The sequence below is a fragment of the Oncorhynchus keta genome, chromosome 29 (assembly GCF_023373465.1).
Source record: "Oncorhynchus keta strain PuntledgeMale-10-30-2019 chromosome 29, Oket_V2, whole genome shotgun sequence".
NCBI classification, from domain to species: Eukaryota; Metazoa; Chordata; class Actinopteri; order Salmoniformes; family Salmonidae; genus Oncorhynchus; species Oncorhynchus keta.
In genome coordinates this window covers 13,045,214-13,070,484 of record NC_068449.1, presented here as the reverse complement: position 1 = coordinate 13,070,484, position 25,271 = coordinate 13,045,214, and the positions used below count along the sequence as shown (strand labels likewise).

Here is a 25,271-nt window from a genome sequence, read left to right as displayed (position 1 = left end):
GTGAGGGTTTTAGTTGTTAAGCCAAATTTCTTTAGCCTCCTGAGGTTGAAGACAGTGCCTTCTTCACCACACTGTCTGTGTGGGTGGACCGTTCCAGATCGTCAGTGATGTGTACACAGAGGAACTTGAAGCTTTCCATCTTCTCCACTGCTGATCCCTCTGCTGTTTCCTGAAGTCCACGATCATCTCCTTTGTTTTGTTGATGTTGAGTAAGAGGTTATTTTCCTGGCACCACACTCCCAGAGCCCTCACCTCCTCCCTGTAGCCTGTCTCATCGTTGTTGGTAGTCAAGCCAACTACTGTTGTTTCATCTGAAAACTTGATGATTGAGTTGGAGGCGTGCTTGGCTACGCCGTCATGGGTGAACAGGGAGTACAGGAGGGGGCTGAGCACGCACCCTTGTGTGGCCCCTGTTTGAGGATCAGCGAAGAGGTGTTGTTTCCTACCTTCACCACCTGGGGGTGAATTGTCAGGAAGTCCAGGATCCAGTAGCACATGGCGGGGTTCAGACGCAGGGCCTTGAGCTTGATGATTAGCTTGGAGGGTACTATGTTGTTGAATGCTGAGCTATAGTAAATGAACAGCATTCTTACATAGGTATGCCTCTTGTCCAGATGGGACAGGGCAGGGTGCAGTGTGGTGGTGATTGCATCGTCTGTGGATATATTGGGGCGGTAAGCAAATTGAAGTGGGTCTAGGGTATTCTTCTATATTCCCAGTCTTCTTGCCCTGGTTAAATGCGGTGGTTCGCGCTTTCAGTTTTGCGCGAATATTCCCATCTATGCATGGTTTCTGGTTGGGGTAGGTTTTAATAGTCACAGTGGGTACAACATCTCCTATACACTTCCTGATTAACTCATTCACCGTATCAGTATATGTGTTGATATTATTATCTGAAGCTACTCTGAACATATCCCAGTCCGCGTGATCAAAACAATCTGGAAGCATAGATTCCGATTGGCCAGACCAGCATTGAATAGTCCTCATCACGGGTGCTTCCTGTTTGTGTTTCTGCCTATAGGGGAGGAGCAAGATGGAATAGTGGTCCGATTTGCTGAATGGAGGGCGGGGGAGGGCCTTATATGCATTCTGGAAAGTAATATAGCAACAGTCGAGAGTTTTAGCAGCGCGAGTACATCTATCAATATGTTGATAGATTTTTGGGAGCCTTTTCCTCAAATTTGTTTGGTAAAATCCCCAGCTACAATAAATGCAGCCTCAGGATATGTGGTTACCAGTTTGTATAAAGTCCAGTGAAGTTCTTTGAGGGCCGTCGTGGTGTCCGCTTGGGGGGGATATAGACCGCTGTGGCTATTATTGATGAAAATTATCTCGGAAGATAGTACGGTCTGCATTTGATTGTGAGATATTCTAGGTCAGGTGAACAGAAGGACTTGAGTTCCTGTATGTTATCACAGTTACAACATAAGGTGTTGATCATAAAACATATACCTCCACCCTTCTGCTTCCCGGAGAGATGTTTGTTCCTGTCGGCGCGATGTACTGAGATCCCAACTGGCTTTACAGAGTCAGACAGTATATCTCGAGAGAGCCATGTTTCCGTGAAGCAGAGTATGTTACAATCCCTGGTGTCTCTCTGAAAAGCAACTCTCGCCTTGAGCTCATCCATTTTATTATCCAGGGATTGGACATGAGTAAGTAGAATACTCAGGAGCGGTGGGTGGTGTACACGCTTCCTAAGTCGGACCAGAAGACCGCCTTGAGTACCTCTCCTCCGCCTGCGTTGTTTTGGGTCAGCCTCTGGAATTAGTTCAATTGTTCTGGGGAGAGCAAACAAAGGATCCGCTCCAGGGAAGTCGTAATCCTGGTCGTAATGCTGGAAGTTCTGGTCAATTACAGTCGCTCTAATATCCAATTGTTCTTCCCGGGTGTATGTAATGAGCTATTAACGTAAACAATTGTGCATAAACAAACAAAATACTGCAGAGTTGCTTAAGAGCTAGTCGCGATGCTGCCATCTCCATCGGTGCCATCTTGTATCTGCAGGTTAGGACTATTCAACTGCAGGCCTGGAGGACTCACGTGCTACTGCTTATCAGAATCGGATAGTTCATTGGCTTATTCATGTTACTGATTGGCCAGTCAGTCTACTCACCTGGTGTACCTTGAAGATTAGAAGAGCTGAATATGTTCTACTATCTTATAATATTTGGTCAAAATGTACTTCCAGGGCTGATTACTTAACAAGTCATTCATCTTTCATCATGACCTCACTTCCTGTTTTCTATTTTCTGTCCCCAAAAGGAAGGGATTCCGTCCTACCTGGCAACGTCACCTATTGTGTCCCATGGGGTGGAGCTAATGGAAGCCCAGCTGGGGAAGGGTATGTCTCGCCTCTCTGACCCCGCCTCCCTCTCGGTCCAGACCCTGAGCTCCCAGCAGACCATAGGAGGAGGAGGAGGAGGAGGAGGGATGATGATGAAAAAGAGGAGGAAGAGGAGGAAGAAAGCGCGGGAGAGCGGAGGTGGTAGGCGGGAAGAGAGTGGGGAGCACTCAGAGGATGAGGACATGTTCACCATCGATATGAGCACTGACGAGGAGCAAGAGCACGATAACAACTCCAGCAGGTGATTACAGTACATATAGTCTTTACATCAACACTATTTACACTCCTGTACAACGCACGCGTGTGTGTGAAAAAAAAACAGCAAGATACCTTTTTGTGGTCTCCGGTGAATTCCCCCCCCTCCGCGTGTGTGTGTGTGTGTGTGTGTGTGTGTGTGTGTGTGTGTGTGTGTGTGTGTGTGTGTGTGTGTGTGTGTGTGTGTGTGTGTGTGTGTGTGTGTGTGTGTGTGTGTGTGTGTGTGTGTGTGTGTGTGTGTGTGTGTGTGTGTGTGAATGCTAGCTCTGTGTCCTCCATATTGGAAACGCTCCAGTAACTCATCTTTCCCACAATGCTCTCTGTCTCTGTGGAGTAATGACCGTGGGCCTCTCAGTCGAACCCTCCTTATTCTCTCTCATTCATCTGATGTGTGTGTTGTTGTTGTTGTTAATGTCTCTCTCTCTCTTTTTGTCTCCTCTCTCTCTCTTTTTTTGTCTCCATCTCTCTCTCTCTTTGTCTCTCTCTAAATATATTTGTGTCTCTCTCTGTCTCAGGGCCTCTACTCCAGAGTTTGATGAAGAGCAGGGGCCTAAGGCCAGTGTGTTGAGCAGCACCTACACCCAGAACACAACATACACACACCCTGACGCAGACTGGGCACACTCGCAGAGGTAGATGCACATGACCCAACCCACACACATGCATGCACACCCACACACACATGTACCCACAAGATTGAACAGAATAATAAACAGTTTGGTTGTTGTACTCATGCAGGATCTTGTCGGATGCCTTTGTAGAATGAAAGACCTGCGTATGGTTCTCTCTGTATCTGTATCTGTCTCTCTCTCTCTTCCCCATCCCCATCTCTCTCTTCCCCATCCCCATCTCTTTCTTCCCCATCCCCATCTCTCTCTTCCCCATCCCCATCTCTTTCTTCCCCATCCCCATCTCTCTCTTCCCCATCTCTCTCTTCCCCATCCCCATCTCTTTCTTCCCCATCCCCATCTCTCTCTTCCCCATCCCCATCTCTCTCTTCCCCATCCCCATCTCTTTCTTCCCCATCCCCATCTCTCTCTTCCCCATCCCCATCTCTCTCTTCCCCATCCCCATCTCTTTCTTCCCCATCCCCATCTCTCTCTTCCCCATCCCCATCTCTCTCTCTTCCCCATCCCCATCTCTTTCTTCCCCATCCCCATCTCTCTCTTCCCCATCTCTCTCTTCCCCATCCCCATCTCTTTCTTCCCCATCCCCATCTCTCTCTTCCCCATCCCCATCTCTCTCTTCCCCATCCCCATCTCTTTCTTCCCCATCCCCATCTCTCTCTTCCCCATCCCCATCTCTCTCTTCCCCATCCCCATCTCTTTCTTCCCCATCCCCATCTCTCTCTTCCCCATCCCCATCTCTCTCTCTTCCCCATCCCCATCTCTTTCTTCCCCATCCCCATCTCTCTCTTCCCCATCTCTCTCTTCCCCATCCCCATCTCTTTCTTCCCCATCCCCATCTCTCTCTTCCCCATCCCCATCTCTTTCTTCCCCATCCCCATCTCTCTCTTCCCCATCCCCATCTCTTTCTTCCCCATCCCCATCTCTCTCTTCCCCATCTCTCTCTTCCCCATCCCCATCTCTTTCTTCCCCATCCCCATCTCTCTCTTCCCCATCTCTTTCTTCCCCATCCCCATCTCTCTCTTCCCCATCCCCATCTCTTTCTTCCCCATCCCCATCTCTCTCTTCCCCATCTCTCTCTTCCCCATCCCCATCTCTTTCTTCCCCATCCCCATCTCTCTCTTCCCCATCTCTCTCTTCCCCATCCCCATCTCTTTCTTCCCCATCCCCATCTCCCCCTCCCCCTCCCCATCTCTTTCTTCCCCATCCCCATCTCTCTCTTCCCCATCCCCATCTCTCTCTTCCCCATCTCTCTCTTCCCTATCCCCATCTCTCTCTTCCCCATCTCTCTCTTCCCTATCCCCATCTCTCTCTTCCCCATCTCTCTCTTCCCCATCCCCATCTCTCTTCCCCATCTCTCTCTTCCCTATCCCCATCTCTCTCTTCCCCATCTCTCTCTTCCCCATCCCCATCTCTCTCTTCCCCATCCCCATCTCTTTCTTCCCCATCCCCATCTCTCTCTTCCCCATCCCCATCTCTCTCTTCCCCATCTCTCTCTTCCCTATCCCCATCTCTCTCTTCCCCATCCCCATCTCTCTCTTCCCCATCCCCATCTCTCTCTTCCCCATCCCCATCTCTCTCTTCCCCATCCCCATCTCTCTCTTCCCCATCCCCATCTCTTTCTTCCCCATCCCCATCTCTCTCTTCCCTATCCCCATCTCTCTCTTCCCTATCCCCATCTCTCTCTTCCCCATCCCCATCTCTCTCTTCCCCATCTCTTTCTTCCCCATCCCCATCTCTCTCTTCCCCGATCCCCATCTATCTCTTCCCCATCCCCATCTCTCTCTCTTCCCTATCCCCATCTCTCTCTCTCTTCCCTATCCCCATCTCTCTCTTCCCCTATCCCCATCTCTCTCTTCCCCTATCCCCATCTCTCTCTCTTCCCTATCCCCATCTCTCTCTTCCCCTATCCCCATCTCTCTCTTCCCTATCCCCATCTCTCTCTCCTACCCATCCCCATCTCTTTCTTCCCTATCCCCATCTCTCTCTTCCCCATCCCCATCTCTCTCTTCCCCATCCCCATCTCTCTCTTCCCCATCCCCATCTCTTTCTTCCCCATCCCCATCTCTCTTCCCTATCCCATCTCTCTCTTCCCCATCTCTCTTCCCATCCCCATCTCTCTCTTCCCCATCCCCATCTCTCTCTTCCCCATCCCCATCTCTTTCTTCCCCATCCCCATCTCTCTCTTCCCCATCCCCATCTCTCTCTTCCCCATCTCTCTCTTCCCTATCCCCATCTATCTCTTCCCCATCCCCATCTCTCTCTTCCCTATCCCCATCTCTCTCTCTTCCCTATGCCCATCTCTCTCTTCCCCTATCCCCATCTCTCTCTCTTCCCTATCCCAATCTCTCTCATCCCCATCCCCATCTATCTCTTCCCCTATCCCCATCTCTCTTCCCCATCCCCATCTCTCTCTTCCCCATGTCTCTCTTCCCCATCCCCATCTCTCTCTTCCCCTATCCCCATCTCTCTCTTCCCCATCCCCATCTCTCCTCCCCATCCCCATCTCTCTCTTCCCCATCCCCATCTCTCTCTCTTCCCCATCCCCATCTCTCTCTTCCCCATCCCCATCTCTCTCTTCCCCATCTCTCTCTTCCCCATCCCCATCTCTCTCTTCCCCATCCCCATCTCTCTCTTCCCCATCTCTTTCTCCCCCATCCCCATCTCTCTCTTCCCCTATCCCCATCTCTCTCTTCCCCATCCCTCACTTCCCCATCCCCATCTCTCTCTTCCCCATCCCCATCTCTCTCTCCCCATCTCTCTCTTCCCCATCCCCATCTCTCTTCCCATCTCTCTCTTCCCCATCCCCATCTCTCTCTTCCCCATCCCCATCTCTCTCTTCCCCATCCCCATCTCTCTCTTCCCTATCCCCATCTCTCTCTTCCCTATCCCCATCTCTCTTTTCCCCATCCCCATCTCTCTCTCTTCCCCATCCCCATCTCTCCCTCCCCATTCCCATCTCTCTCTTCCCCATCCCCATCTCTCTCTTCCCCATCCCCATCTCCCCCTCCCCATCCCCATCCCCATCTCTCTCATCCCCATCCCCATCTCTCTCTTCCCCATCCCCATCTCTCTCTTCCCCATCCCCATCTCTCTCTTCCCCATCCCCATCTCTCTCTTCCCTATCCCCATCTCTCTCTTCCCTATCCCCATCTCTCTTTTCCCCATCCCCATCTCTCTCTCTTCCCCATCCCCATCTCTCCCTCCCCATTCCCACCTCTCTCTCTTCCCCATCCCCATCTCTCTCTTCCCCATCCCCATCTCCCCTCCCCATCCCCATCTCTCTCTTCCCCATCCCCATCTCTCTCTTCCCCATCCCCATCTCTCTCTTCCCCATCTCTCTCTTCCCTATCCCCATCTCTCTCTTCCCTATCCCCATCTCTCTCTTCCCCATCCCCATCTCTCTCTTCCCCATCCCCATCTCTCCCTCCCCATTCCCATCTCTCTCTCTTCCCCATCCCCATCTCTCTCTTCCCCATCCCCATCTCCCTCCCTCCCTACCCCCCATCTCCCTCCCCATCCCCATCTCTCTCCCCATCCCCATCTCCCTCCCCATCCCCATCTCCCTCTCTCCCTACCCCCATCTCCCTCCCCATCTCTCTCTCCCTCCCCATCCCCATCTCTCTCTCCCCATCTCCCTCTCCCTCCCTACCCCCATCTGCCTCTCCATCCCCATCTATCTCCCTCTCTCCCCCATCCCCATCTCCCTCCCCATCTCCATCTCTCTCTCCCTCCCTACCGCCATCTCCCTTTCCATCGCCATCTCTCTCTCCCTTCCCATCTCTCTCTCCCTCCCGATCCCCATCTCTCTCTCCCCATCCCCATCTCTCTCCCTCCCCATCCCTCCCTCCCCATCCTCATATCTCTCCCCCTCTCTATCTCCCCATCCCCCTCTCCCTCCCTACCCCCATCTCTCTCCCTCCCCATCCCCCTCTCCCTCCCTACCCCCATCTCTCTCTCCCTCCCCATCCCCATCTCTCTCTCCCCATCTCCATCTCCCTCAACCCTCCCTACCCCATCTCTCGCTCCCCATCTCCATCTCCCTCTCCCTCTCCTCCCTACCCCATCTCTCGCTCCCCAACCCCATCTCTCTCTCCCTCCCCATCCCCATCCTCATCTCTCCCTCCCCATCCCCATCTCTCCCTCCCTACCCTCATCTCTCTCTCCTCCCCATTTCTCTCTCCCTCCCCATCTCTATCTCCCTCCCCATCCCCATCTCTCTCTCCCTCCCCATCCCCATCTCTCTCCCTACCCTCATCTCTCTCCCTTCCCATTTCTCTCTCCCTCCCCATCTCTATCTCCCTCCCCATCCCCATCTCTCTCTCCCTCCCCATCCCCATCTCTCTCTCCCTCCCCACCCCCATCTCTCTCCCTCCCCATCCCCATCTCTCTCTCCCTCCCCATCCCCATCTTTCTCTCCCTCTCCCTCCATCTCTCTCTCCCCATCCCCATCTCCCTCTCCCTCCCTACCCTCATCTCTCTCTCCCTTCCCATTTCTCTCTCCCTCCCCATCTCGATCTCCCTCCCCATCCCCATCTCTCTCCCTCCCCATCCCCATCTCTCTCTCCCTCCCTACCCCCATCTCTCTCCCTCCCCATCCCCATCCCCCTCTCCCTCCCTACCCCCATCTCTCTCTCCCTCCCCATCCCCATCTCTCTCTCCCCATCTCCATCTCCCTCTCCCTCCCTACCCCATCTCTCGCTCCCCATCTCCATCTCCCTCTCCTCCTCCCTACCCCATCTCTCGCTCCCCAACCCCATCTCTCTCTCCCTCCCCATCCCCATCCTCATCTCTCCCTCCCCATCCCCATCTCTCCCTCCCTACCCTCATCTCTCTCTCCCTCCCCATTTCTCTCTCCCTCCCCATCTCTATCTCCCTACCCATCCCCATCTCTCTCTCCCTCCCCATCCCCATCTCTCTCTCCCTACCCTCATCTCTCTCTCCCTTCCCATTTCTCTCTCCCTCCCCATCTCTATCTCCCTCCCCATCCCCATCTCTCCCTCCCATCCCCATCTCTCTCTCCCTCCCCACCCCCCTCTCTCTCTCCCTCCCCATCCCCATCTCTCTCTCCCTCCCCATCCCCATCTCTCTCTCCCTCTCCCTCCATCTCCCTCTCCCTCCCTACCCTCATCTCTCTCTCCCTCCCCATTTCTCTCTCCCTCCCCATCTCGATCTCCCTCCCCATCCCCATCTCTCTCCCTCCCCATCCCCATCTCTCTCCCTCCCCATCCCCATCTCTCTCCCTCCCCATCCCCATCTCTCTCTCCCTCCCTACCCCCATCTCTCCCTCCCTACCCCATCTCTCTCTCCCTTCCTACCCCATCCCTCTCTCCCCCATCCCCATCTCTCTCTCCCTCCCTACCCCCATCTCTCTCCCCATCCCCATCTCCCTCTCCCTCCCTACCCCCATCTCTCTCTCCCTCCCTACCCCCATCTCTCTCTCCCTCCCCATCCCCATCTCTCTCTCCCTCCCCATCCCCTCTCTCCCTACCCCCATCTCTCTCTCCATCCCCATCTCTCTCTCCCTCCCCATCTCTCATCTCTCTCTCCCTCCCTACCCCATCTCTCTCTCCCTCCCCATCTCTCTCTCCCTCCCTACCCCCATCTCTCTCTCCATCCCCATCTCTGTCTCCCTCCCCATCTCTCTCTCCCTCCCCATCTCTGTCTCCCTCCAGTCCTCTGATAGAACATACTCTGTCTATCCCTCCTAGTGGTGGTCTGTCCATCTCCTGTCCACAGCAGACTGCTCTCTTCCCTTCTCTGATCAGGTAAGTTAAACTATTTTATTTTGTATTATTATTTTTTTAAACTCTGCATCGTTGGAAAAGGTTCAGAAGCAAGCATTTCACTGTAAAGTCTACACCAGTTGTATTTGGCGCATGTTGATAAAAATCTAATCAAATTGAATTCAATTTATTTACTACATTATAAAGTATAAAACCATGCGAACCAGCAGAGACTTTGTACTGTATTGTTGATGTCCATGAATCAGTGTAGTACTGGCTCAACCAATCACATCCCTCTATGTGACTTGTTACCAAGCAGCCCAGGCGGCTCCAGCCCCTCCACTCCAAAGAGTGACTCAGAGCTGACCAATCAGAGCAAAGACAACCCTGAGATGATGTGGGCCTGGGGAGAGCTGCCACAAGCTGCCAAGGTACAGAGAGAGGGAGGGAGGTGGGGAGGGACAGAGTGGGGGGTGAATTTGGGGGGACAGAGTGGGGGGTTGAAGGGAGGGGAGACAGATTCAGAGAGACAGAACAGGAAAGAAAGGACACAAAAAGGGAGGCATTATGTCCACACATTGATCCAGAAATCAGGACTGATGTTTTCAGACTTTAATCTCTTTAATCATCTTCCATGAGAGCAGCTGAGGACACGCTAATACACTAGCACTCACTCTAACCACACATCTCTCTCTCTCTCTCTCTCTCTCTCTCTCTCTCTCTCTCTCTCTCTCTCTCTCTCTCTCTCTTCTCCTATCTACACCCTACCTCCCCTCCCTTGCTCTGTCCTGCTCTCTCTCTTCTTTCTCTTCTCTCTCTTTCCCTCTCTCTCTCTCCTCTTCTAGCCCTCCTTCTTCCCTCCGTTCCAGATGCAAGATTCTTTGATGATGTCCCCTGTCACCATCCCTGTGTGTGACAGCACACACTTCAGAACCATCACTGGAGACGGTGGCCCCTCTGATCCGATCCAGTCCCAGAGCCAAAAAGACAGCGCCCCCCCGTCCCTCACCCTGTATGTTCCACAGCCCGAAGACAACATAGCTGGGGCCGGGTCTGGGGCCGGGTCTGGAGCAAGGTCTGGGGCCGGGTCTGGAGGAGGGTCTGGAGCCGGGTCTGGAGCCGGGTCTGGAGCAGGGTCTGGGGCAGGGTCTGGGGCAGGGTCTGGAGCAGGGTCTGGGGCCGGGTCTGGGGCCGGGTCTGGAGCAGGGTCTGGAGCAGGGTCTGGAGCAGGGTCTGGGGCAGGGTCTGAGGCTGGGTCTGGGGCCGGGTCTTGGGCTGGGTCTGGGGCCGGGTGTGGGGCAAGGTCTTGGCCTGGAGAAGACATGGAGGAAGTATGGGCAGCCTGTAGAGAGGTGGAGGGACTGGTGGCCTCCAGGATGCTGTCAGAACTGGATGAGGGGTGCCATAGGGACAACACGGTCAGACACACAGACTCCCCATCTAAGAGGAAAGGTACGCAGCTTACAAGTATGTTACTGTAATGATCTGGTTTATTTCAGTGTCACATTCAGGGTTAGGGTGTCCTGTATGACTCACTTGGTAGAGCATGCAGCTCAGTTGGTAGAGCGTGGAGCTCAGTTGGTAGAGCGTGGAGCTCAGTTGGTAGAGCGTGGAGCTCAGTTGGTAGAGCGTGGTGCTCAGTTGGTAGAGTGTAGAGCTCAGGTGGTAGAGCTTGGAGATCAGGTGGTAGAGCTTGGAGCTCAGGTGGTAGAGCTTGGAGCTCAGGTGGTAGAGCTTGAAGCTCAGGTGGTAGAGCATGGAGCTCAGTTCGTAGAGCATGGAGCTCAGTTGGTAGAGCATGGAGCTCAGTTGGTAGAGCGTGGAGCTCAGTTGGTAGAGCGTGGAGCTCAGTTGGTAGAGCGTGGTGCTCAGTTGGTAGAGTGTGGTGCTCAGTTGGTAGAGTGTAGAGCTCAGGTGGTAGAGCTTGGAGATCAGGTGGTAGAGCTTGGAGCTCAGGTGGTAGAGCTTGAAGCTCAGGTGGTAGAGCATGGAGCTCAGTTCGTAGAGCATGGAGCTCAGTTCGTAAAGCATGGAGCTCAGTTCGTAGAGCATGGAGCTCAGTTGGTAGAGCGTGGAGCTCAGTTCGTAGAGCATGGAGCTCAGTTCGTAGAGCATGGAGCTCAATTGGTAGACCGTGGAGCTAAGTTCGTAGAGCATGGAGCTCAGTTGGTAGAGCATGGAGCTCAATTGGTAGAGCGCGGAGCTCAGTTGGTAGAGCGCGGAGCTCAGTTCGTAGAGCATGGAGCTCAGTTGGTTGAGCGTGGAGCTCAGTTCGTAGAGCATGGAGCTCAGTTGGTAGAGCGTGGAGCTCAGTTCGTAGAGCATGGAGCTCAGTTGGTAGAGCGCGGAGCTCAGTTGGTAGAGCGCGGAGCTCAGTTCGTAGAGCATGGAGCTCAGTTGGTAGAGCGTGGAGCTCAGTTCATAGAGCATGGAGCTCAGTTGGTAGAGCGCGGAGCTCAGTTGGTAGAGCGCGGAGCTCAGTTCGTAGAGCATGGAGCTCAGTTGGTTGAGCGTGGAGCTCAGTTCGTAGAGCGTGGAGCTCAGTTGGTAGAGCGTGGAGCTCAGTTCGTAGAGCATGGAGCTCAGTTGGTAGAGCGCGGAGCTCAGTTGGTAGAGCGCGGAGCTCAGTTCGTAGAGCATGGAACTCAGTTGGTAGAGCATGGAGCTCAGTTGGTAGAGCGCGGAGCTCAGTTGGTAGAGCGCGGAGCTCAGTTCGTAGAGCATGGAGCTCAGTTGGTAGAGCGTGGAGCTCAGTTCGTAGAGCATGGAGCTCAGTTGGTAGAGCGCGGAGCTCAGTTCGTAGAGCATGGAGCTCAGTTGGTAGAGCGTGGAGCTCAGTTCGTAGAGCATGGAGCTCAGTTGGTAGAGCGCGGAGCTCAGTTCGTAGAGCATGGAGCTCAGTTGGTAGAGCGCGGAGCTCAGTTCGTAGAGCATGGAGCTCAGTTGGTTGAGCGTGTAGCTCAGTTCGTAGAGCATGGAACTTGCAACGCCAGATTTGTGGGTTTGATTCCCCGGGCCACTCATATGTAAAATGTATGCACACATGACTGTAAGTCGCTTTGGATAAAAGCGTCTGCTGAACGGCATATGTTATATGTTATTGTAATCAGTGTTCATGGAGAGGCATGTTTGAGTAGCTGAACCATTACCTGGAAGGAGAGGACAGACAGAATATATATGTCAGTTTAGGTGACAGAATTTTTATTCAAACTGTCACTCATGTCTGTAGATATGAATGTCTCAGCCATTAGTTTCATGTCTGTAGATATAAATGTCTCTGCCATTAGTTTCATGTCTGTAGATATAAATGTCTCTGCCATTAGTTTCATGTCTGTAGATATAAATGTCTCTGCCATTAGTTTCATGTCTGTAGATATGAATGTCTCAGCCATTAGTTTCATGTCTGTAGATATGAATGTCTCAGCCATTAGTTTCATGTCTGTAGATATGAATGTCTCAGCCATTAGTTTCATGTCTGTAGATATGAATGTCTCAGCCATTAGTTTCATGTCTGTAGATATGAATGTCTCAGCCATTAGTTTCATGTCTGTAGATATGAATGTCTCAGCCATTAGTTTCATGTCTGTAGATATGAATGTCTCAGCCATTAGTTTCATGTCTGTAGATATAAATGTCTCAGCCATTAGTTTCATGTCTGTAGATATGAATGTCTCAGCCATTAGTTTCATGTCTGTAGATATGAATGTCTCAGCCATTAGTTTCATGTCTGTAGATATGAATGTCTCAGCCATTAGTTTCATGTCTGTAGATATGAATGTCTCAGCCATTAGTTTCATGTCTGTAGATATAAATGTCTCAGCCATTAGTTTCATGTCTGTAGATATGAATGTCTCAGCCATTAGTTTCATGTCTGTAGATATGAATGTCTCAGCCATTAGTTTCATGTCTGTAGATATGAATGTCTCAGCCATTAGTTTCATGTCTGTAGATATAAATGTCTCAGCCATTAGTTTCATGTCTGTAGATATGAATGTCTCAGCCATTAGTTTCATGTCTGTAGATATGAATGTCTCAGCCATTAGTTTCATGTCTGTAGATATGAATGTCTCAACCATTAGTTTCATGTCTGTAGATATGAATGTCTCAACCATTAGTTTCATGTCTGTAGATATGAATGTCTCAACCATTAGTTTCACGTCTGTAGATATGAATGTCTCAGCCATTAGTTTCATGTCTGTAGATATGAATGTCTCAGCCATTAGTTTCATGTCTGTAGATATGAATGTCTCAGCCATTAGTTTCATGTCTGTAGATACGAATGTCTCAACCATTAGTTTCATGTCTGTAGATATGAATGTCTCAACCATTAGTTTCATGTCTGTAGATATGAATGTCTCAACCATTAGTTTCACGTCTGTAGATATGAATGTCTCAGCCATTAGTTTCATGTCTGTAGATATGAATGTCTCAGCCATTAGTTTCATGTCTGTAGATATGAATGTCTCAGCCATTAGTTTCATGTCTGTAGATATGAATGTCTCAGCCATTAGTTTCATGTCTGTAGATATGAATGTCTCAGCCATTAGTTTCATGTCTGTAGATATGAATGTCTCAGCCATTAGTTTCATGTCTGTAGATATGAATGTCTCAGCCATTAGTTTCATGTCTGTAGATATAAATGTCTCAGCCATTAGTTTCATGTCTGTAGATATGAATGTCTCAGCCATTAGTTTCATGTCTGTAGATATGAATGTCTCAGCCATTAGTTTCATGTCTGTAGATATGAATGTCTCAGCCATTAGTTTCATGTCTGTAGATATGAATGTCTCTGCCATTAGTTTCATGTCTGTAGATATGAATGTCTCAGCCATTAGTTTCATGTCTGTAGATATGAATGTCTCTGCCATTAGTTTCATGTCTGTAGATATGAATGTCTCAGCCATTAGTTTCATGTCTGTAGATATGAATGTCTCAACCATTAGTTTCATGTCTGTAGATATGAATGTCTCAGCCATTAGTTTCATGTCTGTAGATATGAATGTCTCAGCCATTAGTTTCATGTCTGTAGATATGAATGTCTCAGCCATTAGTTTCATGTCTGTAGATATGAATGTCTCAGCCATTAGTTTCATGTCTGTAGATATGAATGTCTCAGCCATTAGTTTCATGTCTGTAGATATGAATGTCTCAGCCATTAGTTTCATGTCTGTAGATATAAATGTCTCAGCCATTAGTTTCATGTCTGTAGATATGAATGTCTCAGCCATTAGTTTCATGTCTGTAGATATGAATGTCTCAGCCATTAGTTTCATGTCTGTAGATATGAATGTCTCAGCCATTAGTTTCATGTCTGTAGATATGAATGTCTCAGCCATTAGTTTCATGTCTGTAAATGTCTCATAGTTTCAAATGTCTCAGCCATTAGTTTCATGTCTGTAGATATGAATGTCTCAGCCATTAGTTTCATGTCTGTAGATATAAATGTCTCAGCCATTAGTTTCATGTCTGTAGATATGAATGTCTCAGCCATTAGTTTCATGTCTGTAGATATGAATGTCTCAGCCATTAGTTTCATGTCTGTAGATATAAATGTCTCAGCCATTAGTTTCATGTCTGTAGATATGAATGTCTCAGCCATTAGTTTCATGTCTGTAGATATAAATGTCTCAGCCATTAGTTTCACGTCTGTAGATATGAATGTCTCAACCATTAGTTTCATGTCTGTAGATATGAATGTCTCAACCATTAGTTTCACGTCTGTAGATATGAATGTCTCAACCATTAGTTTCATGTCTGTAGATATGAATGTCTCAGCCATTAGTTTCACGTCTGTAGATATGAATGTCTCAGCCATTAGTTTCATATCAACTTAATGAATGAAAGTAATGCCTTGTCAATCATTGTATCCATGGTAACGTGTGACGCTGTACCTGCAGACAAGAGGAGCCACCACCTGGGCTCTGATGGAATCTACCTGGATGACATCACTGAGCTGGAGCCAGATGTGGCCGCTCTCTACTTCCCCAAAAGGTAACACAACTGTAACTAACACACACACACACTTACAGGCACACCTGTCACACACACATACTGTGCATTCGGAAAGTATTCAGACCCCTTCCCTTTTTCCACATTTTCTTACCTTAGAGCCTTATTCTAAAATATATTTTTTTTAATCCCTCATCAATCTACACACAATTTTCCATAATGACAAAGACAAAATGGGTTTTTAGACATTTTTGCAAATTTATTAAAAAAAATAAAAACAGAAATATTCAGACTCTTTTGCTATGAGACATGAAATTGAGTTCAGGTGCATTCTGTTTTCAATGATCATCCTTGAGATGTTTCGACAACTTAGTTGGCGTCCACCTGTGGTAAATTCAATTGATTGGACATGATTTGGAAAGGCACACACCTGTCTATATAAAGGTCCCACAGTTGACAGTGCATGTCAGAGCAAAAACCAAGGAATTGAAGGAATTGTCCGTAGAGCTCCGAGACAGGATTGTGTCACGGCACAGATCTGTGGAAGGGTACCTAAAAATGTCTGTCCCCAAGAACACAGTGGCCTCCATGATTCTTAAATGGAAGTAGTTTGGAACCACCAAGACTCTTCCTAGAGGTGGCCTCCCGGCCAAACTGAGCAATCGGGGGAGAAGGGCCTTGGTCAGGGAGGTGACCAAGAACCCGATGATCTCTCTGTTAGAGTTCCAGAGTCTTCTGTGGAGATGGGTGAACCTTCCAGAAGGACAACCATCTGGGCCAGACGTAAGCCACTCCTCAGTAAAAGGCACATGACAGTCCACTTGGAGTTTGCCAAAAGGCACCTAAAGGACTCTGACCATGAGAATCAAGATTCTCTTGTCTGATGAAACCAAGATTGAACTTTTGGCCTGAATGCCAAACGTCACATCTGGAGGAAACCTGGCACCATCCCTACGGCGAAGCATAGTGGTGGAAGCATCATGCTGTGGGGATGTTTTTCAGCGGCAGGGACTGGGAGACTAGTCAGGATCAAGGGAAAGATGAATGGAGCAAAGTACAGAGAGATCCTTGATGAAAACTTGCTCCAGAGCGCTCAGGACCTCAGACTGGGGGCGAAGGTTCACCTTCCAACAGGACAATGACACTGAGCACACAGCCAAGACAACGCACGAGTGGCTTCGGGACAAGTCTCTGAATGTCCTTGAGTGGCCCAGCCAGAACCCAGACTTGTGCCAAGCTTGTAGCATCGTACCAAAGAAGACTTGAGGCTGTACAGTGCCTTGCGAAAGTATTCGGCCCCCTTGAACTTTGCGACCTTTTGCCACATTTCAGGCTTCAAACATAAAGATATAAAACTGTATTTTTTTGTGAAGAATCAACAACAAGTGGGACACAATCATGAAGTGGAATGACATTTATTGGATATTTCAAACTTTTTTAACAAAGCAAAAACTGAAAAATTGGGCGTGCAAAATTATTCAGCCCCTTTACTTTCAGTGCAGCAAACTCTCCAGAAGTTCAGTGAGGATCTCTGAATGATCCAATGTTGACCGAAATGACTAATGATGATAAATACAATCCACCTGTGTGTAATCAAGTCTCTGCACCTGCACTGTGATAGTCTCAGAGGTCCGTTAAAAGCGCAGAGAGCATCATGAAGAACAAGGAACACACCAGGCAGGTCCGAGATACTGTTGTGAAGAAGTTTAAAGCCGGATTTGGATACAAAAATATTTCCCAAGCTTTAAACATCCCAAGGATAATATTGAAATGGAAGGAGTATCAGACCACTGCAAATCTACCAAGACCTGGCCGTCCCTCTAAACTTTCAGCTCACACAAGGAGAAGACTGATCAGAGATGCAGCCAAGAGGCCCATGATCACTCTGGATGAACTGCAGAGATCTACAGCTGAGGTGGGAGACTCTGTCCATAGGACAACAATCAGTCGTATATTGCACAAATCTGGCCTTTATGGAAGAGTGGCAAGAAGAAAGCCATTTCTTAAAGATATCCATAAAAGGGTCGTTTAAAGTTTGCCACAAGCCACCTGGGAGACACACCAAACATGTGGAAGAAGGTGCTCTGGTCAGATGAAACCAAAATTGAACTTTTTGGCAACAATGCAAAACGTTATGTTTGGCGTAAAAGCAGCACAGCTCATCAACCTGAACACACCATCCCCACTGTCAAACATGGTGGTGGCAGCATCATGGTTTGGGCAAGCTTTTCTTCAGCAGGGACAAGGAAGGTGGTTAAAATTGATGTGAAGTTGGATGGAGCCAAATACAGGACCATTCTGGAAGAAAACCTGATGGGGTTTGCAAAAGACCTGAGACTGGGACGGAGATTTGTCTTCCAACAAGACAATGATCCAAAACATAAAGCAAAATCTAAAATGGAATGGTTCAAAAATAAACATATCCAGGTGTTAGAATGGCCAAGTCAAAGTCCAGACCTGAATCCAATCGAGAATCTGTGGAAAGAACTGAAAACTGCTGTTCACAAATGCTCTCCATCCAACCTCACTGAGCTCGAGCTGTGCAAAACAGATAGAGACATACCCCAAGCGACTTACAGCTGTAATCGCAGCAAAAGGTGGCGCTACAAAGTATTAACTTAAGGGGGCTGAATAATTTTGCACGCCCAATTTTTCAGTTTTTGATTTGTTAAAAAAGTTTGAAATATCCAATAAATGTCGTTCCACTTCATGATTGTGTCCCACTTGTTGTTGATTCTTCACAAAAAAAATACAGTTTTATATCTTTATGTTTGAAGCCTGAAATGTGGCAAAAGGTCGCAAAGTTCAAGGGGGCCGAATACTTTCGCAAGGCACTGTAATTTCTTTAAAAGGTGCTTCAACAAAGTACTGAGTAAAAGGTCTGAATACTTATGTAAATGTGATATTTCATTTTTTAAATAAATTAGCAAACATTTCTGAAAACCTGTTTTTGCTTCGTCATTATGGGGTATTGTGTGTAGATTGATGATTGAAAAAACTATTTAATCCATTTTAGAATAAAGCTGTAACGTAACAAAATTTGGCAAAAGTCAAGGGGTCTCAATACTTTCCAAATGCACTGCACACACCTATTACACACACACACACATCAGAGGAGGCTGGTGGGAGGAGCTATAGGAGGACGGACTCATTGTAATGGCTGGAATTAAATAAATGGAACGGTAATCAAATACATCAAACATATGAACATATTTTTACTCCATTGATTCCATTCCAGCCATTCGATTGAGCTGGTCTTCCTATAGCTCCTCCCACCAGCCTCCAATGACACACATATACTCAACACACCCACACACCAGTAACAAACACACACCTGTTACGCACACACATACACACACACTCACCTATCCTGTACTACACACAGAGTTGTCCTACACTCCTGACCCTATGACCCTGTTCCTTAGTGACGGGGGCGGTTCAGTGAGAGGTGGCTTGGAAACGGGAGTGCGGAGTGCCAACCAATCCCCTCAGTCGGTGGGCAGCAGTGGGATGGACAGCGGCGTGGACAGCTACTCTGACCAGCTGGGAGATATGCCCAACATCGCCATCTCCCTGTGTGGAGGTCTCACTGACAACAGAGAGATCACAAGAGGTAGGGGCTGCATCTCAATACTGTACAAATTGTAGCTTCAGCTATTTGCTGCTCAGATCCACTAATTGATGTGAGATCAGATGGAAGGGAACAACTTTCTGGAATAGAAGAGGATTAACCCTCTCCTGTCTGTGTCTCTACAGAACAGTTATATTAACCCTCTCCTGTCTGTGTCTCTACAGAACAGTTATATTAACCCTGTCCTGTCTGTGTCTCTACAGAACAGTTATATTAACCCTCTCCTGTCTGTGTCTCTACAGAACAGTTATATTAACCCTCTCCTGTCTGTGTCTCTATAGAACAGTTATATTAACCCTCTCCTGTCTGTGTCTCTACAGAACAGTTATATTAACCCTCTCCTGTCTGTGTCTCTACAGAACAGTTATATTAACCCTCTCCTGTCTGTGTCTCTACAGAACAGTTATATTAACCCTGTCCTGTCTGTGTGTCTACAGAACAGTTATATTAACCCTCTCCTGTCTGTGTCTCTACAGAACAGTTATATTAACCCTCTCCTGTCTGTGTCTCTACAGAACAGTTATATTAACCCTCTCCTGTCTGTGTCTCTACAGAACAGTTATATTAACCCTGTCCTGTCTGTGTCTCTACAGAACAGTTATATTAACCCTCTCCTGTCTGTGTCTCTACAGAACAGTTATATTAACCCTGTCCTGTCTGTGTCTCTACAGAACAGTTATATTAACCCTCTCCTGTCTGTGTCTCTACAGAACAGTTATATTAACCCTCTCCTGTCTGTGTCTCTACAGAACAGTTATATTAACCCTCTCCTGTCTGTATCTCTACAGAACAGTTATATTAACCCTGTCCTGTCTGTGTCTCTATAGAACAGTTATATTAACCCTCTCCTGTCTGTGTCTCTACAGAACAGTTATATTAAACTCCTGTCTGTGTCTCTACAGAACTCTCCTGTCTGTCTGTGTCTCTATAGAACAGTTATATTAACCCTCTCCTGTCTGTGTCTCTACAGAACAGTTATATTAACCCTGTCCTGTCTGTGTCTCTACAGAACAGTTATATTAACCCTCTCCTGTCTGTGTCTCTACAGAACAGTTATATTAACCCTCTCCTGTCTGTGTCTCTACAGAACAGTTATATTAACCCTCTCCTGTCTGTGTCTCTACAGAACAGTTATATTAACCCTGTCCTGTCTGTGTCTCTATAGAACAGTTATATTAACCCTCTCCTGTCTGTGTCTCTACAGAACAGTTATATTAACCCTCTCCTGTCTGTGTCTCTACAGAACAGTTATATTAACCCTCTCCTGTCTGTGTCTCTACAGAACAGTTATATTAACCCTCTCCTGTCTGTGTCTCTACAGAACAGTTATATTAACCCTCTCCTGTCTGTGTCTCTACAGAACAGTTATATTAACCCTCTCCTGTCTGTGTCTCTACAGAACAGTTATATTAACCCTCTCCTGTCTGTGTCTCTACAGAACAGTTATATTAACCCTCTCCTGTCTGTGTGTCTCTATAGAACAGTTATATTAACCCACTCCTGTCTGTGTCTCTACAGAACAGTTATATTAACACTCTCCTGTCTGTGTGTCTCTATAGAACAGTTATATTAACCCTCTCCTGTCTGTATCTCTACAGAACAGTTATATTAACCCTGTCCTGTCTGTGTCTCTATAGAACAGTTATATTAACCCTCTCCTGTCTGTGTCTCTACAGAACAGTTATATTAACCCTCTCCTGTCTGTGTGTCTCTATAGAACAGTTATATTAACCCACTCCTGTCTGTGTCTCTACAGAACAGTTATATTAACCCTGTCCTGTCTGTGTCTCTATAGAACAGTTATATTAACCCTCTCCTGTCTGTGTCTCTACAGAACAGTTATATTAACCCTCTCCTGTCTGTGTCTCTACAGAACAGTTATATTAACCCTCTCCTGTCTGTGTCTCTACAGAACAGTTATATTAACCCTCTCCTGTCTGTGTCTCTACAGAACAGTTATATTAACCCTCTCCTGTCTGTGTCTCTACAGAACAGTTATATTAACCCTCTCCTGTCTGTGTCTCTACAGAACAGTTATATTAACCCTCTCCTGTCTGTGTCTCTACAGAACAGTTATATTAACCCTCTCCTGTCTGTGTGTCTCTATAGAACAGTTATATTAACCCACTCCTGTCTGTGTCTCTACAGAACAGTTATATTAACCCTCTCCTGTCTGTGTGTCTCTATAGAACAGTTATATTAACCCACTCCTGTCTGTGTCTCTACAGAACAGTTATATTAACCCTCTCCTGTCTGTGTCTCTACAGAACAGTTATATTAACCCTCTCCTGTCTGTGTCTCTACAGAACAGTTATATTAACCCTGTCCTGTCTGTGTCTCTATAGAACAGTTATATTAACCCTGTCCTGTCTGTGTCTCTATAGAACAGTTATATTAACCCTCTCCTGTCTGTGTCTCTACAGAACAGTTATATTAACACTCTCCTGTCTGTGTCTCTATAGAACAGTTATATTAACCCTGTCCTGTCTGTGTCTCTACAGAACAGTTATATTAACCCTCTCCTGTCTGTGTCTCTACAGAACAGTTATATTAACCCTCTCCTGTCTGTGTCTCTACAGAACAGTTATATTAACCCTCTCCTGTCTGTGTGTCTCTATAGAACAGTTTGAGGAGAGAGCCATCTCTTACCAGCAGTTCACTGAGAACCCCTCCATCATTGACGATCCCAACCTGGTTGTCAAGATAGGAACCAAGTATGTAAAATACCTCTAACTCTGCATCATAGCAGTGAAGATGGCAGGGATGTGATTTCTGTTGATTAATCAGGACACACTATCTTCCATTCATACTGTATATCTGACCTATTCCATAGACAAAATCCTGATTTTATATGTTGTCCTGACCACATCCCTGACAGAAAAGTATGTAATGTACAGAACACCCTTCGTGTGCTGTCAAATATAGTACTTCTGATAAGAAATGTAGAAACTGGAGATTCAACAATGATCATGTGTTGTTGTTTTCTCCTCCAGGTATTATAACTGGACCACTGCAGCCCCTCTGATGCTGGCTATGCAGGTGTATCAGAAGCCCCTGCCAATGGTAAGACCTCCACAACATTAGCAACATTCCATTAGCATAGCATCTGGGCTACATATATATATGCTGATCTCAAATATATGTGGTTATCATATGTCACATTAATCGTATGGCAATGTAAAAAACAGCAGTCCTGCTAAATCTAGGGCCCAGTTCTGCCCAGTTCTGTGTCTGGCCTTGTTTTGTTTTTGTTTTAAATTCCTACATCCTCCGTCTCGTTTGAACTTCCTGCGAACTGAAAAGCATTCTCTTTAACCACATCGTCCTCACACTCAAGTCTTTTTCCTCTTTTATGGATAGCATATCTGTCTGTTTGTCTGTCTGTACATCTGCATGTTTGGTATAGCATATCTGTCTGTCTGTTGGGTATAGCATATCTGTCTGTCTGCCTGTTGGGTATAGCATATCTGTCTGTTTGTCTGTCTGTACATCTGCATGTTTGGTATAGCATATCTGTCTGTCTGTTGGGTATAGCATATCTGTCTGTCTGCCTGTTGGGTATAGCATATCTGTCTGTCTGTCTGTCTGTCTGTCTGTCTGTCTGTCTGTCTGTCTGTCTGTCTGTCTGTCTGTACATCTGCATGTTTGGTATAGCATATCTGTCTGTCTGTTGGGTATAGCATATCTGTCTGTCTGCCTGTTGGGTATAGCATATCTGTCTGTCTGTCTGTCTGTCTGTACATCTGCATGTTTGGTATAGCATATCTGTCTGTCTGCCTGTTGGGTATAGCATATCTGTCTGTCTGTACATCTGCATGTTTGGTATAGCATATCTGTCTGTCTGCCTGTTGGGTATAGCATATCTGTCTGTCTGTCTGTCTGTACATCTGCATGTTTGGTATAGCATGTCTGTCTGTCTGCCTGTTGGGTATAGCATATCTGTCTGTCTGTCTGTCTGTACATCTGCATGTTGGGTATAGCATATCTGTCTGTCTGCCTGTTGGGTATAGCGTATCTGTCTGTCTGTACATCTGCATGTTTGGTATAGCATGTCTGTCTGCCTGTTGGGTATAGCATGTCTGTCTGTCTGCCTGTCTGCCTGCCTGCCTGCCTGCCTCTGCCTGCCTGCCTGCCTGCCTGCCTGCCTGCCTGCCTGCCTGTCTGTCTGTCTGTCTGTCTGTCTGGTATAGCATATATGTCTGTCTGCCTGTTGGGTATAGCATATCTGTCTGTCTGTACATCTGCCTGTTCGGTATAGCATATCTGTCTGTCTGTCTGTTGTCGCGTATAGCATATCTGTCTGTCTGTCTGCCTGTTCGGTATAGCATATCTGTCTCTCTGTTGGGTATAGCATATCTGTCTGTCCTTGTTGGGTATAGCATATCTGTCTCTCTGTTGGGTATAGCATATCTGTCTGTCCTTGTTGGGTATAGCATATCTGTCTGTCTGCCTGCCTGTTGGGTATAGCATATCTGTCTGCCTGTTGGGTATAGCATATCTATCCGTCTGCCTGTTGGGTATAGCATATCTGTCTGTCTGTACATCTGCCTGTTCGGTATAGCATATCTGTCTGTCTGTCTGTTGTCGCGTATAGCATATCTGTCTGTCTGTCTGCCTGTTCGGTATAGCATATCTGTCTCTCTGTTGGGTATAGCATATCTGTCTGTCCTTGTTGGGTATAGCATATCTGTCTCTCTGTTGGGTATAGCATATCTGTCTGTCCTTGTTGGGTATAGCATATCTGTCTGTCTGCCTGCCTGTTGGGTATAGCATATCTGTCTGCCTGTTGGGTATAGCATATCTGTCTGTCTGCCTGTTGGGTATAGCATATCTGTCTGTCTGTCTGTCTGTCTGTACATCTGCATGTTTGGTATAGCATATCTGTCTGTCTGCCTGTTGGGTATAGCATATCTGTCTGTCTGTACATCTGCATGTTTGGTATAGCATATCTGTCTGTCTGCCTGTTGGGTATAGCATATCTGTCTGTCTGTCTGTCTGTACATCTGCATGTTTGGTATAGCATGTCTGTCTGTCTGCCTGTTGGGTATAGCATATCTGTCTGTCTGTCTGTCTGTACATCTGCATGTTGGGTATAGCATATCTGTCTGTCTGCCTGTTGGGTATAGCGTATCTGTCTGTCTGTACATCTGCATGTTTGGTATAGCATGTCTGTCTGCCTGTTGGGTATAGCATGTCTGTCTGTCTGTCTGCCTGCCTGCCTGCCTGCCTGCCTGCCTCTGCCTGCCTGCCTGCCTGCCTGCCTGCCTGCCTGCCTGTCTGTCTGTCTGTCTGTCTGTCTGTCTGGTATAGCATATATGTCTGTCTGCCTGTTGGGTATAGCATATCTGTCTGTCTGTACATCTGCCTGTTCGGTATAGCATATCTGTCTGTCTGTCTGTTGTCGCGTATAGCATATCTGTCTGTCTGTCTGCCTGTTCGGTATAGCATATCTGTCTCTCTGTTGGGTATAGCATATCTGTCTGTCCTTGTTGGGTATAGCATATCTGTCTCTCTGTTGGGTATAGCATATCTGTCTGTCCTTGTTGGGTATAGCATATCTGTCTGTCTGCCTGCCTGTTGGGTATAGCATATCTGTCTGCCTGTTGGGTATAGCATATCTATCCGTCTGCCTGTTGGGTATAGCATATTTGTCTGTCTGCCTGTTGGGTATAGCATATCTATCCGTCTGCCTGTTGGGTATAGCATATTTGTCTGTCTGCCTGTTGGGTATAGCATATCTATCCGTCTGCCTGTTGGGTATAGCATATTTGTCTGTCTGCCTGTTGGGTATAGCATATCTATCCGTCTGCCTGTTGGGTATAGCATATTTGTCTGTCTGCCTGTTGGGTATAGCATATCTATCCGTCTGCCTGTTGGGTATAGCATATCTATCCGTCTGTCTGTTGGGTATAGCATATCTATCCGTCTGCCTGTTGGGTATAGCATATCTGTCTGTCTGTATGTCTCATTGTGTGTTTATTTTCTCTCTCTCTCCCTCTCTCCCTCCCTCCCTCCCTTTGTCGCCAGCTCGCTTCCTTAGATCGCCATTATCCAGACATATGACACTAGCTTCACGTTTTTGCATTTGGGTTTTTTGTATCTCTGTGTTTTTGCATTTCAGTAGTTTTGTTGAGTTGTAGTTTTGGTCAGGAACTGTGTGCGTTTGTTCCAGGCCTCAGTGGAGAACATCATGAAGGAGAAGATGCCCAAGAAAGGAGGCCGCTGGTGGTTCTCGTGGCGCAGCAGGAACAGCGACTCCAAATCGGTACACACCTCAGCTCAAATACACACACCTCTGTAACACACACACCTCTAACACACACACCTCTGTAACACACACACCTCTAACACACACACCTCTGTAACACACACACCTCTGTAACACACACACCTCTGTAACACACACACCTCTAACACACACACCTCTGTAACACACACACCTCTAACACACACACCTCTAACACACACATCTAACACACACCTGTAACACACCTCTGTAACACACACACCTCTAACACACACCTCTAACACACACCTCTAACACACACCTGTAACACACACCTCTATAACACACACCTCTAACACACACACCTCTAACACACACCTCTGTAACACACACACACCTCTATAACACACACACACACCTCTAACACACCTCTGTAACACACACATCTCTAACACACACCTCTAACACACACCTGTAACACACACACCTCTGTAACACACACCTCTAACAC

General features: G+C 47.5%; 1 protein-coding gene across 50 annotated transcripts in view; it reads left to right on the top strand.

The window, feature by feature from the left end:
- The window catches only part of LOC118362145 (phosphatidate phosphatase LPIN1-like), a 55,549-nt gene that overhangs the window by 15,674 nt on the left and 14,604 nt on the right, over window positions 1-25,271 (top strand). For all 50 annotated transcript variants that reach the window (XM_052485982.1, XM_052485987.1, XM_052485980.1 and 47 more), the window contains exons 3-12: window positions 2,266-2,588; window positions 3,118-3,234; window positions 8,904-8,996; window positions 9,271-9,385; window positions 9,800-10,406; window positions 14,852-14,945; window positions 18,329-18,516; window positions 21,155-21,248; window positions 21,528-21,597; window positions 24,707-24,799. In XM_052485982.1, the coding sequence (XP_052341942.1) occupies window positions 2,266-2,588; window positions 3,118-3,234; window positions 8,904-8,996; window positions 9,271-9,385; window positions 9,800-10,406; window positions 14,852-14,945; window positions 18,329-18,516; window positions 21,155-21,248; window positions 21,528-21,597; window positions 24,707-24,799 (1,794 nt within the window). The remainder of the gene's footprint in view (window positions 1-2,265; window positions 2,589-3,117; window positions 3,235-8,903; window positions 8,997-9,270; window positions 9,386-9,799; window positions 10,407-14,851; window positions 14,946-18,328; window positions 18,517-21,154; window positions 21,249-21,527; window positions 21,598-24,706; window positions 24,800-25,271) is intronic.